Genomic DNA, 20081 nt, shown 5'->3' with positions numbered 1-20081 from the left:
GAGAGAGAGAGAGAGAGAGAGAGAGAGAGAGAGAGAGAGAGAGAGAGAGCTAGGCTAATATATAACATGCCTCGAAAACGCATTCCACATCACTACGGACAATCGTCGGAGTTCGAAAGGGGCTACATCGTGCGAAGCAGGGTGGTCGTTAAACGTGCAATTGCCAGGCACCTGAGACGTACAGATGTGACTGTGGGTGTTGGAACCAATGGATACGTGAGAAGACCCACACACGTCGAAAAGAGTCTGGAAGACACAACAAGCAACCTCGAGAGAGGATGTGAAAGAAACACGAAGACAACCGACAATTATTCTATCTACCATACAAAGGGTTACTCCCAATTCCATTTGCAGTGATATTGTAATCAGTTTCGTGCATGCCCATTACCATTGCACACGTTTAGTTTTCATTTTAACGCCTCTTTCTAGGTGCTTAACTTTTTTTGTTAATGAGTATATAAAATATCAAGATAATGAATATTCTGACATTGCCACACGTGTTTTAATATTATAATTAGCGTATATACATTATTTTTGTGGAAAATTGCAAGGCACAAGCAGCATTTAATTATTATCCTATCGGATATCGATGTAAACAGGAAGCAGCCGGTCGAACGGAAATGAAACCAATGAGCTGCTTGTGTAACACTACTTCCCTATAATGTCGTTAACCCTGGAAGATAGTTCGTAGCATTATACAAGGATTCAATAAATGATATTACGACCGAGAAATACATAATTTCTTTCTTCTATATTTTTCGAGTCATAAAAATTATTTTTATTGAGAAGATCAATACTTTGTATTCTGATTTTTTAACATTTCGAAATTATTTAATATATAATTTTTTTATACCGAAATATCCTCTTCACAAATAACATGTTTAGATACGATAAAAATTTGATCGCAAAAATATAATTTAAAAACAACTTTTTTGTTACGAGGAGCATTTAAATAAATTGAAATAAAAGAAAAATAACATTCTTTTTGTTCTAATATTAATTCATAGAATTTCGAAGAAATATTTGCCACATTTATATTACATTTTAATAGCGCATTTAAGATAACTTATTTGGTCGACGAGCAACTTGAGTTTCTCCTCGTTCGTCTCTTCTAAATGTCTCCTTGTTTGTAAGCGGTGTTTAAATATCCATTTGCGAGCGGTATACTTTAACGTTGTACTCTGAGTAATCGGAGATTTCCTCATGTCTTTCTTTCAGGCCGTGAAACTGGAGTCGGTGCATCCAGGAAGGACGCGATATCTCGTCGTAGTTTCCTGCACGGGAAGGCAGGACGCCGAGGAAAGTTGCCTCCTCGGTATCGATTGTCACGCCAGGGCGACCGTCGGTCTCGTGCTCCGAGTTTTGGCCGACACCGCTATCACTCTCGACGGCGATGGGTAAGTTCACATCTCTTTTTCCCACTGCTATTTTGCTCTCGCCACGCTCTCACCGCGAGAAGCATTGCGATTACCTACGTTCTGCAATATTCCCGCGGCACTACGGATTAGCACGTTTTAGCGATTACAGACTCGCGCGTGGACTTTACTACTTTTTCCGTCTTATTTATGATTTGTTATATAACGTTGCTCGTTAACTACGAACGTTCGCTGTGATTGTTGAGCAATCGGTTATATCTTTAGGAGTTTTCTTTCTCAGGTTGCTCAAGAATACATGATCGTGGAAAATATTTTCCAATTTGTTGAGTTCTGTTCTTGAGGTGTTATTTGATAGATTAATTTTTATAAGTTAGAAGATAAGATATAAGCGAAAGAGTATCGTATTAAAAGGTATAGCCAAATGTTTACGAGTATTAATTGATCATCCCATAAACATCGTTATCGCTTACGTCACAAATAGTGTGCGAATGTGCACATATGTAGGATGTGATAATAGAATGTAACGTATACCATATTGTGACCCTGGGATCAGATGTCTTCTTTCTTTTTCGAAGTTAAATAACAGATTAATTGCTGGTCTTATTATAGATCGTATCCGTGTACATCTTAGTATATTTTTCATCGCAATATATTTGATAACGAGGTAGAGATCATTTTTAAGTTTTTATTTCTTTGAGATCGGACAGGATATTGATAGACATCCAGAACGCTCGCTTTCTCTATATCGTTTCAACTTGCTGCTCTTTTACAGGAGGAACATGAACGTAGACTATAAATCCGTTATAATATATATAGGATATTAAATTTCATCAGAAATATCGGATGAAATTTTAATAAACTCTATGACATAAACTTTGAATTTCACGTACATGCGAAAGTTAGATATTAATTAGAACAAGTTCCCTCTAAGGGCGGTATTAATAGTCCGATTTATTCAAAAGCATCATTTTATATCTGGTCATGAGCAGTTTTAAGATTCCATCCAACCTATAAAATGACCGTAAAAGCTTCTCGAGATCGTATTTAAGAATCTTATTTTAAAGATCGGACTATAATGAATACCAGTCCAAGTTTACATTTTGGATGAAACCTTTTTGAACGAAGATTACGTGAAAACAAAAGATAAAATTCAGCTTTTTACTTACATTCCTATGTTATTAAATAAGCTTTATTCTTTTTTTACATTAAATACACTCGTGTAAATCTTTCATAAAATTTTCTTTAAATACAGACATAATAATCTAAAGATTAAATTGCGTCTGTTTTGTCAAGATTTAAATTAGTCGAGGACTATTAGGTCCGTGAGTAGATAGAAACGCGATACTGCGGAGGCACTCTGTAGCTTTGCTCGAATACGTTTCATTTGATTGAAATCTTTGATGATTCAGACGTAGCGCTGACGTTACGCTGCTTTATATCCGGCAACCTGACCGATCAACAAATATATAACAATACTTTTAGAGCGGCACCAGCTAGCACGCGGCCACTTTCTAACGGCTGTGCCAACTTGTCTAATTCCCTCTACTTTAAAGTGACTCATTGCCACGGCTCGCCCGCGGATTGAATGTTGTACCGATAATTAACGTGGCGGCGGTGGCGGCGGCGCGGCGTGCGTACGCCCCGCGAAATGAAAGGAGAATATCAGTGGGCGTCTACGCGTAGATAGCAATAGTCTAAGTATAGACTTTGTGTACTCTCCGTTTATCCGTAACCAACGTAGACAATGCAATCCACGTAGACAATGCCGATGTCCGTGTGCTTTCTCCTCCTTTCTCCGGTTCCTTTTTTTCCGAAGCGCAGCTTTTATTCAAAGAAGCTAAGTTTAACTTGCAATCTCGTTCTTTACATCAGAATATTGTGCTGCCATCGATTTTACAGTCCGATCGCATTAATGTCAACGTTTTATTCTTTCATTTATGACCTTTTCGCTAGATTGATTCAGTAAATATCTTTTTTTTAGCGCAAATAACCACGGTACATTGAAATACGATACAATTTATATATTCTTGCTTAGTATGCTCAGATATGTACATATTAAGCAAGTATATACAGATATAGTGCGCAGAACTTCATAATATAAACATTACTTCGGAATCGAGAAAGGCGCAACATGGATTTGCGTGTAAAAGAGGAAATATTTGCATATACACTGCAAACTTGTATAGATTTGCGAAATCGCATTGTCAATCGCTCGCTCTCATTCCGGCGGATCGGCATAATATATAATACCGCCTCCGTAAAAGATAAATGCGAAGGTCGCCACCGTTCTCCCAGGCGTAGGGAAATGGAGCGCGTTACCGTAAGGCACGTGTGTTGGAGCAAGGTACTTGACAGGTGAGTACCAAGGTTACGACGGAAGGTCGCGACATAACTTGTGAAATCGAGACGCGAAGTCAAGCCGTAAGGTTCAGCATAGTTGTGCCTGCCTACCGCAATGCAGTAAAGTGTGGATCATATGTTGTTGGGGAAGAAACTTATTATTGAAGATGATACGATATCGAAAAGCACAACACTGATGTAAAACTTAGCGTTAATTAAAATCATTAATCAAGAAGCAAAAGAAAAGTGTTAGCAGAATTTCTTCGCAGATTGCGGCATTTAATATCTTGCTTTAATAATGCTTTGATACTTAGAATCCTTTCAAAGAGAAAATTATTTTGAAAGCAATTTTTCCTAAACTTTTAATTAAATCTAAATTTAGAGTCCTTTGATGAGGCACGGTGTGCCTCAGATTATTGTGCAGAATATAATTTTAATGTCTGCAGACAAGTTTGATTTTATTTGCTTGACTCGATTATATACATATAATTGTATAATTTTTATCTGATGATTGTATCTTATTTTATTCTTACATATTCTTTAGGTAATTAAAAGTTTAGGAAATATTGCTCTCAAATTTTCTTTCTGAGAAAACTCAAAGTTAATCAAAGGTATGTATATACAAGATCAACTCGCAAATCTGAAGAAATTACAATAATGATTATTTTTATTATTTTTCTCTCTTTCCGATATAATTCGTCATCTGTATCTATCGATAGCTTCTCTAATGCTTCTCTATGCAGTTCAGACAATTATAGTTTCTAAAATGATGGACGCGTAAAGTTCGGTACATTGGCACGTTAAAGAGTTAATAGCAAAATTATATGATTAACGACAGTGTTACAGCAACAAAATGATTGCGTTCGCGTCTGAACGACATTGACACGTGGCTTTTCGCGCGATTAGAGGGCACTCCGTCATTTTCCGTGGCCGTGGGCAAGAAGCTTATCCACGCGAGAGCACATTGACTGGGCGACGCGCGCGACGTTCGTGTTCGGTCGGTCGAGCAATTGTCGCGAAATTAGCGATAAAGGGACGGTGGGACGGATGGACAACTCGATGCGTGGCGAAGGGAAAAGGAGAAAGAAAAGGACCGGGAAAAGAAAATGAGCGCGAACGCCGGTCAGCTCGCGTTCCTACGATGTCGATGACCCTCGGGGCGCGGACGGTCGTCTCTCTTCTTCATCTTCCTCTTCTCCTCCTTCTTTTCTCTCTCACTCTCTCTCTCTCTCTCTTTCTCGTTTCGATGCGGCTGTCGCGAACTCGCGAGAGAGTCAGAGTCCCTCCGCGCGTTAGAGTCGCAACACGTCATTCGCTTTCTCGATCAGTCGATTTGAAACATTATTGCAGCCGGTTGCAGCAACAGTCTGGCTTACTTAGCCTCGAGTTGGCGACCTCTCTCACTGTCTCTTTCCGGATAGATTATAGTCTTAACTATATTACTTAACACGTAATGCAACAAGAGAATTTATTTGACACGTTCAATGCCGTAACGGTTACGCTTCATCGGCCTTATGATATCGACGTGTCTTATTGATACACATGTAAAGTGCGACCGACTGATTACACGCGCCGGATAGCAAATTAAAGGAACTAACGAACGTTGCGAAAGATTGAGTTCATTCTCTGTTACGCAGATATTTGCAAGCTTTTACGTGGCATGTAAAGCCAGAGTAGTAGCTTAGGTCACCGCGATTGTGCATCAAACAAATTAAATCTTCTTCTAAAAATTTGCTTGCGTATATAATATAAAAGAGCTGACTGTTTCTTCTTCGCTTTTATTTCCTAACATAAAATGCATGAATAGCTTTATTATTCATATACACTGTTAAATATTAAAGGAATAAGTTAAACCATTAATACTTTGAGTTAAATAACATTTTGTTATTTTTAACTACCATGTGTGCCAAAATTGATTGTTCTAGCACAAAACAATATTATTTCAACTCCATTGATTTAGCTAAATTAACATTGTTTTAATTAAATTAACAACATAGCAGTGGTTTAAAAATGTCTCAAATTGAATATAATTTGATACTATGAATTTAACAGTGTAGTTTCAATATTTCCCAAGGCTTTATTTTTACTTCTAAGTTTTGATACTTCACGCGGTATTCGAGTAAATCTTTTCCTATAAGTTTATAATTTGAAAATTCCGAGAGTTGCGGCGTTATTACTAAAACATTACGAAAGGAAGAATATGACGCTGCGTGTGTATTGAGAGCCGATAATATAACAAACTCGAGGAAGTTCTTCTCCGTTCAACTGCATTGCGCGCGGTTCGCAAATTTCTCGTACGCCGATGCGCGTATCTCGAAGAAGCGAGAAGGGCCAGCTATAAAATTCGTTCGTGGAATGTGCATAGAGGGTAACTGTAATCGGCGAGAGAGGCGAATTACGATCCGAAAGCAGAGGAAGGAGGGCGCCCGCTTTACGATCCGGACGATAACGGTGCGAGAGCCGGGTAATTTCGCGGCCGGAGGGAGGCGGAGGAAGAAGGAAATTGCATTTTTTCCGTCCGTTTTTATATTTCTTCGAGGGTAAGAGATCTCTGCGCGCGAATTCTTGATGTTATTACATGCAACACGCTTAAATTCCGAGCCGCGAGGCACCTTTGCGTAACCGATTCGCGATTGCGTTTGGTGAATCGCTCGCGGCGATGCTCGACAATGTTTTTTCCTTTATTTGTTCGTCCACGTAACTGCAACCTGTCCTGTCACGAGTATCTCGGTTGCGTAAGGCGCGAATTTTGATATCACGTCTTATTGCGCGGCTATATATGTTTACGCGTAATTGTCTTCGTCGTAGCTGTCATAAATTTTAAGAATGATATTTATCTGCTATGAGAAAATAATATTAACCGATTTGTTAGGTTGGAAGATTCATATAATATGTCGCTACAAAAAAAGTGGAATTTTTGCGAATTAATTTTTATTACTTTAATTACATTGTTGTAGTTCTCGTGCACTCGAAAATAGGTGTAAAATAAGCTTCTTGCTTTGTTTGAAAGCCCATTAATTTTTTACCGTCTGCGAATAAAAAATTATTGATATGTTGACGATGTGTATGAATCATAGTGCGTTAATTAAATCTGATTTCGCTTCTAATATTTGCGGATGAGGGGAAAGCGATATGCCTCGAATAGCACGGCCGTGCCACGTATGTGTAACGAAGTTTGACGTGAGTACCGTTTTTTTTCTGGAAAAGACGATCGCGGAATCGACAACGATTTCCCGGAAATTTAACTGACACGTATTACGGCAATGATTCGCGATTCGCGATACTCGCGCGGCGCGATTTCCTTTACATAATGCGTAATTAATGGAAGTGCGGTGAACGCGCGCCCCTTCTCGTGTCGTAATCGCGAGAATTGTATTACCGTTGCAGTTTTGAAGCACCGTCCGTCGTTTCGCTCGCCAGCATATAATGACGAGCGCCCGGTTCAAATAACAAAATCGCGAGTTTTATCATTTATCCCATTAGGTCTATAGTCTATAATCATGCAGCATCGAATCAAACTATTTTTTGATATCACAAGGCAGAATATTAATTCTCCGATGAAGAGTGATAAAAGTAAAATTGGAGTTAATAAAGAAGTAACTTTGAAAATCTCGGTTTTGTATATTGAAGTATTTGTCGAAACACTCCAATGAAAGTGCGTATGATACCCGAATCATTCTTTATTACTGACAATTTAGCATTTAAATAGTAAAAATAATTACAAAGATAACCGTTTGTTGCAAAGATAATAATCGAAAGTGTTAAAGAAATAACTATGAAATTTTTTGTGAAACTGGAATAAGATATTATTTTATAACTTATATGTTTTTACGATTTTAGCCAATCTACATAATATGTGCAATACGTATAATTTTGAAAAAAATAAAATAAAAAATAGATTAATATTCTGAACCGTTTACTTTGATGAAAACGTTCTCCATATCTTTCGCACAAGGAAAAGAGAATGCATTTATACGTATCAAAACTTTATTTGAGATAGTTAATATATATTCTAGAAATTGTCAGAGATGAAAGAGCGGATTGAGAAATTAAGTTTCAAATGTGTATGTTTAGAAGTTTCAATACTTTACCTTTTCCAGGATAGGAATGAAAGAATGTCTTTGTAATAATTGTGCCACAATAAATTTAAAATTTAATATTTTACTAAAGATATGCGTATAACTATGTCTCATGCTTTAAAATTCTTTGAATTGTCATTATTGTTGCCCGAAGGCATAAATATTAAAGCTATTATATGATTCTATTTTTCTGCGATACTTTACATTCTATTATTCACAAAGATAATCAAGATCATAAGATGATTCACGCGGTAAAAGCGTCTTAAAACAGAGTATTACCTTTTATCACGGATAAGATAATTTTTTAGTAAAAAAAAGTACTAAGGATAACGTTATCCGATTCATCATGGTTCCTAAAGGTCATCGCGATCTCACTTCCGGATTTTTTTTATCTTTCAGGGGTTTCAAGGTCAGCGTTTGCGGCCGTCAACACATCTTCAAGCCAGTGTCCGTTCAAGCCATGTGGTAAGTCTGTAATCTCTGATAAACGAAACTGGTTTCGCAGCGACGTAAGAATGGAGCAAAAAAAAATAGCGGCTCTCAAACGTTTTTTATGCTTTGCGTAACGGCTGTTTAATACGTGTCAGAGTGCGTTTTTAATGTTAAGTCGGCATTTGCGCGAAGTTATTGACGTAAGGAACAACGGTAATTTTCTAGAGCACATATATTATCAGAAGTTTTAATTTATTTTTTTGTCCGTCCTAATAAAATAACTCGCATTGCTTCACAAGTTAAGTTATTATTTCTCTGTAAGTATTTTCAGAAGAGAGAATAATCAATGAAAGAGTTAAATGTGAAATACATACTCAGGCAATTATTAGATATAAGAAAACGTACGGTGTTACTGCTCCTTCTTCTAAATTATTGTTAACATTTTTGTGTGAGGATTTAAATAGCACGAAACCGCACAGGAAATCGCGATACACAATCAGTTCTTGCGGTATTTCGTCGGTTTTCCGTCGATATCTCGTCGGCCACGCTAGACAAGCTATGCGATTGGAAAAGAAGGGTCATTGTCATAGGCTTAACAACCGTAGCTAATAGATAATGCCGGTATAATTATATGATGGATGACCCGAGACGCGACTGTCGTTTGCGGAAGATGCGTCGAACGAAGGCAAGGAGACTCCAGACACACGTGGAGCAGCGAGACTCTTCATGGAATTAGCCTCACGCGATTGAAATATTTATCGTTAAACAATAGCTGCGTTCGGTATTCACTGCCAATACTGAAAATCTATAGTGTATGTGATGTAAACTATAAGATTTTCAATACTGGCAGTGAATATTGGAACTTGGAACGCGGCCTAAATAGGTGGAATAGTTAAACAAAGAAAACTTGATGGACCCCAAAATTAGTCGATGGACTCACCGTTAAGAAGACAACAATCTTTCTTGAGCACTCTACGTATGTCCGTGTTCTCAGAAAAAAAATTTAGTTGAGCAAGGTTTCATATAAAGCAAACGTTTCACGAGAATAAATTGTCTGTGGTGACGTACAGACTATGATTGATCTTTCAAATGCATCTGGTCCGATGCACGCGCGCGCGTGTTTTTTTATCTCATGATTTGACAAGCGTGACTCATGCGACACGAGGCACTGCGTTGGAATGGATTCTGGGTACAGTAAAATTTCAGTCAATGTCGCGTTAAATCGTCGAGCTATCTGAAATTTGTGTTGCTCGTACTGGCACTTTCGTAACGTATATATACGTTTACACGCGCGATAAAATGTCAAATACAGGCAATTCAGTGCGGCGAAATCTCGAATGATTCGGGGGTGGGATGACGAAGATGTTATCGATGCGGAAGAGGCTGGACCAGCGCGCGAAAAGAAAAAATCAGGCGTGGGCCGTGGCTTAATTGGTCGACATCACAATTGCCCTGTGCGCGACCGGGCAGGCAGCAGGAACTTTCTTGGGCCGCCCAACCTCTTCCGGTGCTATATTTTTTCAGCGCGAGCGAAAACTGCCGTCTCTCCTCCCACACAAATCAATTGTATGCTTGCGCTCTCTCCTTGCAACGTTGTTTGATCAATCAATGGAACGGGAAATTGTTCCGTGAAATTAGTTTAATTAAAAATTACATTCAATTTTTCAAGAGTTACTTAAGTTTTGAAGATTACCATCAGTTATCGAATATTTTGAAATAGATAATTATTTCTAATGCATTGTCGTTTTACTTTTTATAATTAGTTAATATATGCATATCAGAATCAAATACATGGGCCAACGATGATCGGAGTAGGCGTCATCTCCTTATTCGTCTTATTCGCGTGACCTACGACTTTGGATTTGTTATTTCTGGCACTGCCGTGTATGCTTGGACGGTGTGTCTGGATTATAAATAGTCTTGCCTCCAATCCCGCCACGTGCATTAGCGTTAGTAGCCCGCGGCGATTTTTGCAAAAGTGCGATCGGTTTGGCGCGCGTAGGCGCAAACACCTTTGATGTCTACCGCAGTGTGAGTTTTCGTGGGTGTACTAATAGATTAGTTCGTTAATTGATTTACATATACGTATTTGAAGCTATGGGCTACGATACTCGCGCAGCAGCAACGGCAACGGACTCAAACGGATCCTCGAAACAGAAGAGGTATAGAAAGAAGAGCGCGGTATTATCGATGCTGAAAAGAATATACTTTATTATTAATGTAAATATAAAAATTGGTTCTCTTGTTTTTAATTATCTTTATCTTTAAAAAAAGGTTACACATATTTTGTTAAAGTAAAAGTATTCCTTCAATATAACAATTAATTATGAGTTATAACACTTCAAAATTTAATAATTAATACTAAAATAATATCTATAATATATTTAATCGTATTAATTGTATTACGTTTTAATTATATTATTAGCTAATTTCGAGCAGAAAGTGTGAAAACAAACACTCTTCTTTTAGCACTTCGCGAGTTTAAATAAAGGTATTAGTCAGGTCAATTCTTGCAATGAAAACGATAGTATCACTGCACAATTGTTGCATTCAAGTCGATTACTGATGCGCGAGATGCGACGCGTCGAAATGCGTCCTGCATCACGGACGAATGTCGCGACGTCGAGAGCTCGCCTTCCGTCGACGACGACGACGACGTCGGGACGTCTCTCGTCGTCGTCATCCTATTTTTGGAGAAGCCCCGTTGGTCTCGACCATCACACACCGTGGTGGGGTTGGTTGTACGGCCGTGGACCACCGCCCGCGCCATTTATGGGCGCGTCGCGACGCATGGTCACTTTGCCGAATTTTACCACGTGGTCGAACGGCACACAAGCAAATCCCCCTTAAGATCACGCCGTTTCCGCGTGCGTGCATGCGTGCTTTTCGCACGAAACGTACACAACCGAGAAATAATGATAGCATTAAATTTTCGATGAGAATTTTATTATCAAGTCATTTGAATTGCTGAAGAGCTGGTAATAGTAGCTAGTAGCTATCGCTGTATTTCAAAATAAATGATAAATGTACAAGAAACAATCACATAATTTATCCACATTACAGTAAATTTTTTGTTGTGCATTAGATGAAAAAATATTGAAATATTATAATAATTAATATTATTATAATATCAGAAATTTATTTGCGGATAATATATCTACAAATTACACAAGTACATATAATATACATATTATATGTAGCAATTGCAATAAAAAATGAAAATGTAAATCCATTGTGACATTAATATTATTTCATTTATGCTAATTTAATTGATTTTGCTCTACATACATGCATAAATGGCGAACGTGATAGACAATATAATGAAATGCATTAATTATAAGAATCAGATTTTACATTTGATTCCCATCTTATTACCAATATGATTATGATAATACTATTACAAGTAGACATTCATTGTTCTATTATTTTCCACTAGCTTTGTGTTCCCTTAGAAAATATCGTGAGGATATTTTTCTCGTGTATGGCAAAATATTTAAGGGCTATCACAAAAGTTTATATCTTGTTTGCTCATTTTGGATGGTCTATTTTTCTATAAATGTGACCCACATATGTAATTGCGACTGAATGTGTATATCTACTTCGTTTCGACTTCAAATGTTTCTCGTTTACAGACGGGAACACCTCTCCGATTTTGAAACTCGCCGCGCAGTGTCAAGCGTGAAATATTGGACGTACTTGGTTCGACGGTCTCGTTATTTTCTTTGCAAGCTGACGTGAATACGGCATAAAGGCGCAGAGAAACGCTGTTTATTTATTAATGTTTATCTGCCCCGCGTTATTTTTCGACCCATTGTTACGCGTATAATTCTCGAGGAGTTCGTTTCCTGGCAGTATATGATTGGACGTGAATGTCCCAGTCGGTTGAGACATTATCAGTCTAGATTCCTGTCGATGTTGTGTTGTCGATCTCTTTTTATACGATAGGTACCTTGACACAGAATTTCCGAACTGCCGGTCGTCGCGGCGGATTATGATCATCTAGCTAAGTGTACCAGCTGGTACCTGATACGGGTTATTAGCTAGTATGTATTCGGTAGAAGTTTCTTTCATTTGCAGCACTTAATGGACCGCTGAACTAATTAATGCACCGTTTCGGAAAGTGTTTTATGTAAACGTGAAAGATCGTAAATCTATAATTTGAATCTTAAACTTTTAACAAAGAAAGAAAAATTAAAAAGAGAGATGTGTGAATATAACAATGTTCATAAATAAATTTTACAATGTTAGAGAAGTCCACATTTAAATTCTTTCTTGTGTAAAATGTAGAAAAGACTAAGATAAATTTCAAGTTATATTAGCAGTAAAGAAATAAATTTTAGTGTGCTAGAAATACGTATGCTTAAACTCATAACAACGACAATTTTGAAACAGTTCTTTACTTTAAAAAATTATGTATTTAAATTTTTAAATGCAAATGTACACGCATATGTGGACATGCTACATACATATATTTAATAGGTCTGCTGACTGAATCATTATGCGTATCCTACTCTAGATTCAACTGACGACAGTCCGCGATCTGGTTTTTGTCTTGTGGTCGATGCAAAACGTGTCAGGTCGACTGGTTTCCAGGCCGTAGTGACGGGTTCAGGCGTGGTGAATGTCCAGCGATGAGTGTTCTCCGTTCCCAATCGCGCAGATATAACTTTCCGCGTAGAGGCTCCTCTAACGATCGACTCCAATTAGCGCAAAGATTTGATTGAGCGTGAATGGCGAATGTGCTTGCTCTTTTACGCGTCGGAGGGTACTGTTAGCCAGTGTGGTCGCGGTGTTAAAAGGTGATAAAAGGCCAAAACAAAGGCGCGGTAGGCTCGTCTTTCTCTCACAGCCGCGATGGACAGGAAGCCGCGTCGCGAGATCATCGGGAATCAATGAACTTTAAGCGGACAGCCGGTCGGAACCGGTTCCCGGACGGATGACGAAGACGAGAACTCGAAATGACACCTCGTTCTATGATGAGGTTGCCGACACTCGTACAGCATTCTCGTCATGGATGCGATCGTGTCGATAGCGCGAGCGGTCACGTCACGATGATCCCGCATTTCTCACGCCTCGAGAGATCTACTTAAAAACTGGACTATCCATTGGTTCGACACGTAATTTATTGCATTATAATGCATATTAATTATTATATTAAAAATTATAATTTTCAATATAATTAAAATAATATAAAGATAATTTTTACTGAATTAAGAGAAATTAGTATTTAGAGAAATGTCCTATTATATGTAATTAAATATAATTTCATGAAAGCAATTCAAATTGTAGCTCGAATTTTTATAGATATATGCAGCTGATATCAAATTTTATCTTTTTTGAATAAAAATTCAGTTTTAGATAATATTTAATACGTTGAAAGTACATCACATATTTGAAATCTTGTTCTTTGTATGAAAAACTTACATCGTAGAACGAACTAATATTATTTATTGCATAATCCTGATGACATTTTTTTTACGATAATTACATATGCTATTTTTTTTTGACATATTAAGCGTTATTAAAAGAAAAGGAGTAGCTGATTCCTGTTAATTTGAAAATGTAACAAATAAGTATCTTTAATCCTGTATCTTGATACGGAATTTTAATTAGAAATTGCATGAATGAGCAGATTTAACGCGACTTTTAAGTATTTAAATCGTAAACTCTCGTATAGAAACCGAGTCGCAAGTTACAGCCCTTATCATCGTGCAATGTTGACACGCATGAGTGGTATCTCGCGAATGCATTTCCTCACGATCGTCGATCTAAGAGACACCGATAAGAGATGCTGTCATTTATCGACGAGATCAACCGGTCGATGGCCTGCTCGACTTTGCTCTCCCCGCACCTTGTTTTATATTTTCGCGCGGAGGTTGTCGACTCTGATTCGCGTTTTCACTTTTTGTCAGAGAAACCTCGGGTACCGATTTCGCAGCGTAAAGTCGCTTTCACGTCGTCCGATAGCGACGCGATTTATCGTTGCCGAAGGCGTCACTACGATAACCGTCGCGTTTTGGATATGTGAGACTAAAAAGATACTGTTTCGTTCAAGCATTGTGTTTTCCGGTATTCCAAAAATAAAGAGCTTAAAATGATTCACTCGACATTGAAAAGAGACTACCATAGAATTTTTCACGAAATTAAATAAGGAGATATTTTTATTGTTACACAGTGAGATGTTTCTTAAATAATATATATTTGTAAATCATCGATATAAAATATATAACCAACTTATTTTGCAAAAATTCCGACAGTTTTTTTTTCTCTTGCCGCTTTCGTACGATTTGAAGTAACGCTCGGCGGATTAATCGAATAGATCTCGTTACCTCACTCGTTGCTGCTCGCATTTCAGTTGCAGACCGCGTATTCGTATCATGCGCGTTCGCACGCATGTTTGCAGGGCACACGCTTTACAAAGCCGTGATATGGTGTTTAATGGAATTCGTCTGTCGTGCGCACAGGCGGACGAGCGATAACTTGATTCTCCCGTCCGTGCCAGTTGACGGCCGTGTTCCCCACATAATGGAGGCGGCACTCGAGTTCCCATGTTATCTCGTCATCAAACCTTACACCTCCCTCGGTTTCATTACTGCACATCGACATCTAGATTTCTGGAATACGACAAAAGTAGAATAGCAGGTGTTACTTTTATTTCAGAAGAAGCTACAGAGACAGCGTCAGGCTTCAGGCTATCGATATCTCCAGCATCTTAAAAATTGTCCAGTTTTAAACGAGAACTCTGCTCCTTCACATGTTAATTTGCGAATGTATATCAGTTCTATTCCTATCTACCTCACGTCTGTCGTCGACGCGAGATAGGTTTCGAAGCGACTATCATCACGAACTTCCGCCATCTCTCCAAGTCTCGGCTCCGTCTATTGTGTCGCTGCTTTGTTTTCTCTGCCGTATCGTGTTCCCTTCGAAGGGGCGCGTGCTGAGGGTTAGGGGGAATAACTTTCGAAACTGATAAAACTGAATGGATGCGCGATACGCGTAACTTGGTTGCGTCTCTTTCGTTGCATAACCGGCGTGATAACGCTTTGATATCGTCGACATAATGATGAGAACCGCAATCGATTGTATTAACGTCTCCATTTGTAACGCCCATTGTTCTTTTCTACCATTACTTAATCATTTTCTACTTCAATATATTTCGTCTTTTTATATACTGTTTATTATATAAAAGAGAAGATATTTATAATATTATAAAATAACTATTAAAACAAGCTGCCTGAGATTTAGTTATGTAGGATTATTAGAGAAATTAACTTGAAAAAATTTCATTTTAAAAAGAATTGAATAGGATAAATGTTTTACGAAGATTGCAAAATTAATGAGAAAATGGCTGTGATGTTAATTCCAATTGATTTACGATATATCACTGTTTCGTTCGGTTTCCATTAAGAGATTTTATTAAGTTAATTTGTAAGTTGCTGCATGTCACTCTCTGCGATAACATGTTTTTGCGAGAGTAATTTGTCCTTAGTTTTATAAGCCGGCTTATCTTTTTCGGTTATCCGTTGACTCATTCTAAATGTTGAAAGACAAGGCGGCGACAAAGAGTCACTCAACAAGATTGGTTCCGGTTGGAAAGCTGACCGTTATTCCATTATACTGGTAGTCTTCGCCCGAAGGTAGAGGAGATGTCACCGTACATCCTCCGCTAAGTACGGTCGCTAGAAGTCGATCTAGCTCGGGAAAGCTTAGCCGCGAGCAGTCTTGTACTACACTTCTTGTTTTAGCGGCTTTTTAAAACCCGTTTTAAACCGTTCGACCCGATATCAGGGGAAATCGATAAACGATTTTCTGATAATTGCTCTAATGAACGTATAATACGAACGAACGTGTACTTTTTATTTTCAGAATACCGTAATATTATACACTATTAAATATTAAAGATTGAAATTTAAACCAGTATCTTGGGTTAAATAAAATTTTGTTACTCTACCATGTGTCGAAATTTATTATTTTAACACAAAAAAGTATTATTTTAACTCAAAACAGTATTATTTTAACTCTATTGGTTTAGTTAAATTAACATTGTTTTATTCAAATTAATGACATATTGACTAGGAGTAGTGGCGACCTATGGTTAAAAATGACCTAAGAATGATTAAAAATATATCACTCAAATTGAGTATATATATAATTTAACACTATAAATTCAACAGTGTATATTCGCACTAATTGTAATCAAGCTTCAAGAAAGAATAAGACACAAAGCAAACTTTTTATTCTTAATTTTTCTCTTGTACGTGCTCACGTATATTACTGCAAAAATTCCCTTGAAATTTGAAATTGTGAATATTGTCAGAAGCATCATTTGCCTTAATGCAAACTGTAGCCAGATCTCCCTTTTGGCTGCATCTCGGTGCTCTGCAAATTGAAAGAGCGAAATATCATGAGGAATTCTGGTGGAATTGCAAGTCCTAATGGATTTAACGCGCGTTGTCGGTCTTGACTCGCGGTCGGCAGAATAGTCGCGACTCGATACGCAGCGGCTGTTCGATGGAAAATGGAAACCAAAAGTACAACGCGCGACTCGCCATTTAATTGTTCTTCACGGTTCGGTGCGTAGGATCCGGTAGGAGACTGCATGCGGAGCATCGACATGCACGGGTGTCGGTGAGATCCCTATCGGCGACCGGCCGGTGCGCGCGGTGGTTAACGCCTTAACCAGGTATCCGTTGATGTCACCGCGGTTGTTCTCGCCGCGCTCCCGTATACACGTCGTGCAGCATAATCGTTTCCATTCCTTTCACTGTTGTCGCCGCCACCTGGAGAACAGGTTGGGCAGACGCGACGGAATATTTTTGCACGGGCAAAATCGAGAAAAACGATCGCGACAAATACGTTCGAATCGATTAAATTATAAGTTGCTGAATTAATTTTTCGCGAGTCATGGACACACCTAACCAGCAGCTTGATATAGAATCGTAAAATAAATTACAGTAAAAAAAATGTTATGTTCCTCAGTGTCATTTCTTCTATAGCGATAATTTCTAGGAGAACTTAAATGCAGTTATTGCTGTAAATTAATTGATCTTCGTGAATTAGGTGTTGGGAATACATAAATTGACTTTGTTTCTCTGTCAATTTTAATTACTGAGATATGTAATGTCGAAAATTAATAAAATGCAACGAAAAGTAATATCCGCGATGAGCATAATTTAACTTTTAGTAGGGAATAATTTAATTGAAAATAAACTCGAAAAATATTGTATATGATAATATATTAATCAGAATAATAAACTTAAGCATAGAGAAAAATATCCGTCAACCAAGAAAAATCTTTTGATTTGTTTTGGATTTTGAATTTACATATATATTAGTTTTCTATAGATTTAAAATCCAAGCAAACAGAAACATAAGATCAGTAAATTTCTGTGTCTACGAAAAAATGAGAAAGAGAATTACATATTACATATCGATACTTGTGAAATAAATATTATTTTAGATCTTAGCTTTTTTATTATCGTGCACTTCGAACGCTTGCAACAATGAAAAATGCCATGAAGAAGTTGCAACGGCTAATTAACTTTCCCGGCAAAGGATAATTGAGAGGTCGATAAGAGTGAGATACAAGTTACTGCCGATATCCAGATACATATCGTTTAAGTACAGTTATCGCGATTAAGAATGTAATTAAACGTATCACGATGAAATCGGTGCGCGAATATCAAGAGTAAAAATGCAAATGTGCGAGGCATTCAAATAGCTCCTCGATTTCTACATAATTATTATTTGGCTCTTATTACAAAGTTATTCAAACTATGTGCATTAAGCGTTTTTGATAGGGAAGCACGTAAGTATACACCACGTATACATATAAATATATAAAATATATATGTAAACGTTTCTATCAAAAATGGACGCTTGATACGTCTGGTTTTAAGATATATATATATATATGAGAGAACGTGTTGGGAATGTGTGCATTCAGGTCGAAGTTATTATCAAGGCGTGTTCAGGATCGTGCGTGCTCAGAATCGTTCAAAATGTTCTCCGAGAATTGGAGTACCTACGGCAAATGTTTGTAACATTCATAACAGTGTAAAGAATCTTTTTTGGTTGAAAGACGAAAACTCGCCGTTTTTGTTTTATTAATAATAAGTAATAATTTTCTTCAACCATTCACGCGTCTTTTACTAAATTGCAAGGTCTTCCTTCCTTATTATATGAATATTTTTTATCTGAAAGACAAAGGATAAGTTATATGATATGTATTATTTATTTCTTATTACGGATTCTAAAAAATGTGTCACTGAGACTATCAAATATTTTTTTATTATCTTATTGTATTTAGTATCTTGTTATTATTTTAGGTTATCGACCCTGTAATCATAACTTATAAATTATCTTGGCTCATCAATAAAATGAGCAAAACTACTTTTCAACACCGTTTATTTAGTGTTGTAGCTATCGTTGCCTATTGATGATCCCGATCGCCGACTCGCTTTCCAATTTCTGCCGCGCGATCCGGCTCGCAGACCGGATCGGTATATATTCCTCAAGTGCGGAGCGCCTTATTTGCGCGGGACAATCGCGGTCGATCGCGGTCTCGCTTCCACAACGAAATGTCTACGGCTATCCGGCATCGTAAATAGCGCAAGCCGACAATACCGAAATGGATTCGCCGTTGCCGTCGCCGACAGCTTTCGCGATAGCCCCGTAGATCTCGAACGTGGAGGACCCCACATGCTGATTTCCGCGACTATTGTTCCACTTTTGCGCGCCGGCCGTAAAGATCCATCGCGCGGGGGCCATCCCGGCCGCAAAATAGGAATAATGAGCCTGTATAACAGAAGCCGAGCGAATAACCATTCTCTCTTTACGACACCTCGCGATGCACTTTCTTCATTCCCCGCGGATGCAGATAATGCCGTTCTCGAACCGCTTTACGACGCAATCACGTTCGGGAGGACTGACTTTTAGTCGTCGTTCGAACGATATTGACGTTCGTTCGTGTACTTCTTGTACACACGACTCGATGGAACTGCGATTTCTTTATGCGTTCCCTAATCGACTCTCAGAGCTTTCTCTCTACGGAAATATCTGTGCATGGTTTCTGACTTACAAACGGTTGGAAACGGCTGGTCCTTAAAGAATTGTGAACCTCTCAAATGTATAGGAGTAATCTTCACGTATCCGTTTAAGAATGATTTCGACGAGTTTCTTGTCGCGAATTCAACCAAAGCGACTTACAGAGAAGTGTGCAACATCCGTTCTGTTCCGTTTAGATATACGATAGTACGCTACGGTAGAGTGCCTGTCCGATGATGTTGGCTTTATTTATAATTACTTAACACGCGACGCGTCATACTTTTCTAGAATCGATATTCAGCAATAAACTCTTCCGTTACCTATTGTTATCTGAGTCGCGCGATGCGACTCGCAGAGTGTCTCATTAATCAGCAACGTCAGATACGGTTTGGCAAGCGAGTGCTTCTCGTGCTAAACGAGTTTAACATACAGGCGAACGTGATAAATTGTCTTCTCCTTGGCATCGGTCTCTATCCTAGGCCACGGTAAAATTCCAAGGGAATCAATCATTATCGCGATATTAAGTCAGCTATATTCCGCTTAAAGCGCGCAATTTATCTTCGCGTGCAGGCACTGCGAAGTGCGTAAAGCAAGATTCTTCCTTAACGCTTCCCAACACGCGCATTTAAGAAGCGCATTTTATATGCCGTAGGTATAAAGAGTTCATCGAAAGCGCGATCAAGAATGAACTTCTTGCGCTTTCTTAACGTCATTACGCAACTTATCACTTAGGATGGAATATCATCTGGCTCTCGCTATATCGAAACAGCTCTCACTAGACTTATTACTGGAAACATTATTTTCAGTG

The 20081-nt window shown here is 38.2% G+C and overlaps 1 protein-coding gene across 5 annotated transcripts in view; it reads left to right on the top strand.

The window, feature by feature from the left end:
* Positions 1–20081, top strand: part of LOC112457944 (protein phosphatase Slingshot homolog 2) — a 113608-nt gene that overhangs the window by 76423 nt on the left and 17104 nt on the right. For all 5 annotated transcript variants that reach the window (XM_025021281.1, XM_025021279.1, XM_025021278.1 and 2 more), the window contains 2 exons: positions 1219–1397; positions 8195–8260. In XM_025021281.1, the coding sequence (XP_024877049.1) occupies positions 1219–1397; positions 8195–8260 (245 nt within the window). The remainder of the gene's footprint in view (positions 1–1218; positions 1398–8194; positions 8261–20081) is intronic.

Source organism: Temnothorax curvispinosus, unplaced genomic scaffold (genome assembly GCF_003070985.1).
Source record: "Temnothorax curvispinosus isolate PA1 unplaced genomic scaffold, ASM307098v1 QBEX01008487.1, whole genome shotgun sequence".
NCBI classification, from domain to species: Eukaryota; Metazoa; Arthropoda; class Insecta; order Hymenoptera; family Formicidae; genus Temnothorax; species Temnothorax curvispinosus.
Note: the sequence above shows the minus strand (reverse complement) of the source record. Positions and strands in the feature narration are given on the sequence as shown.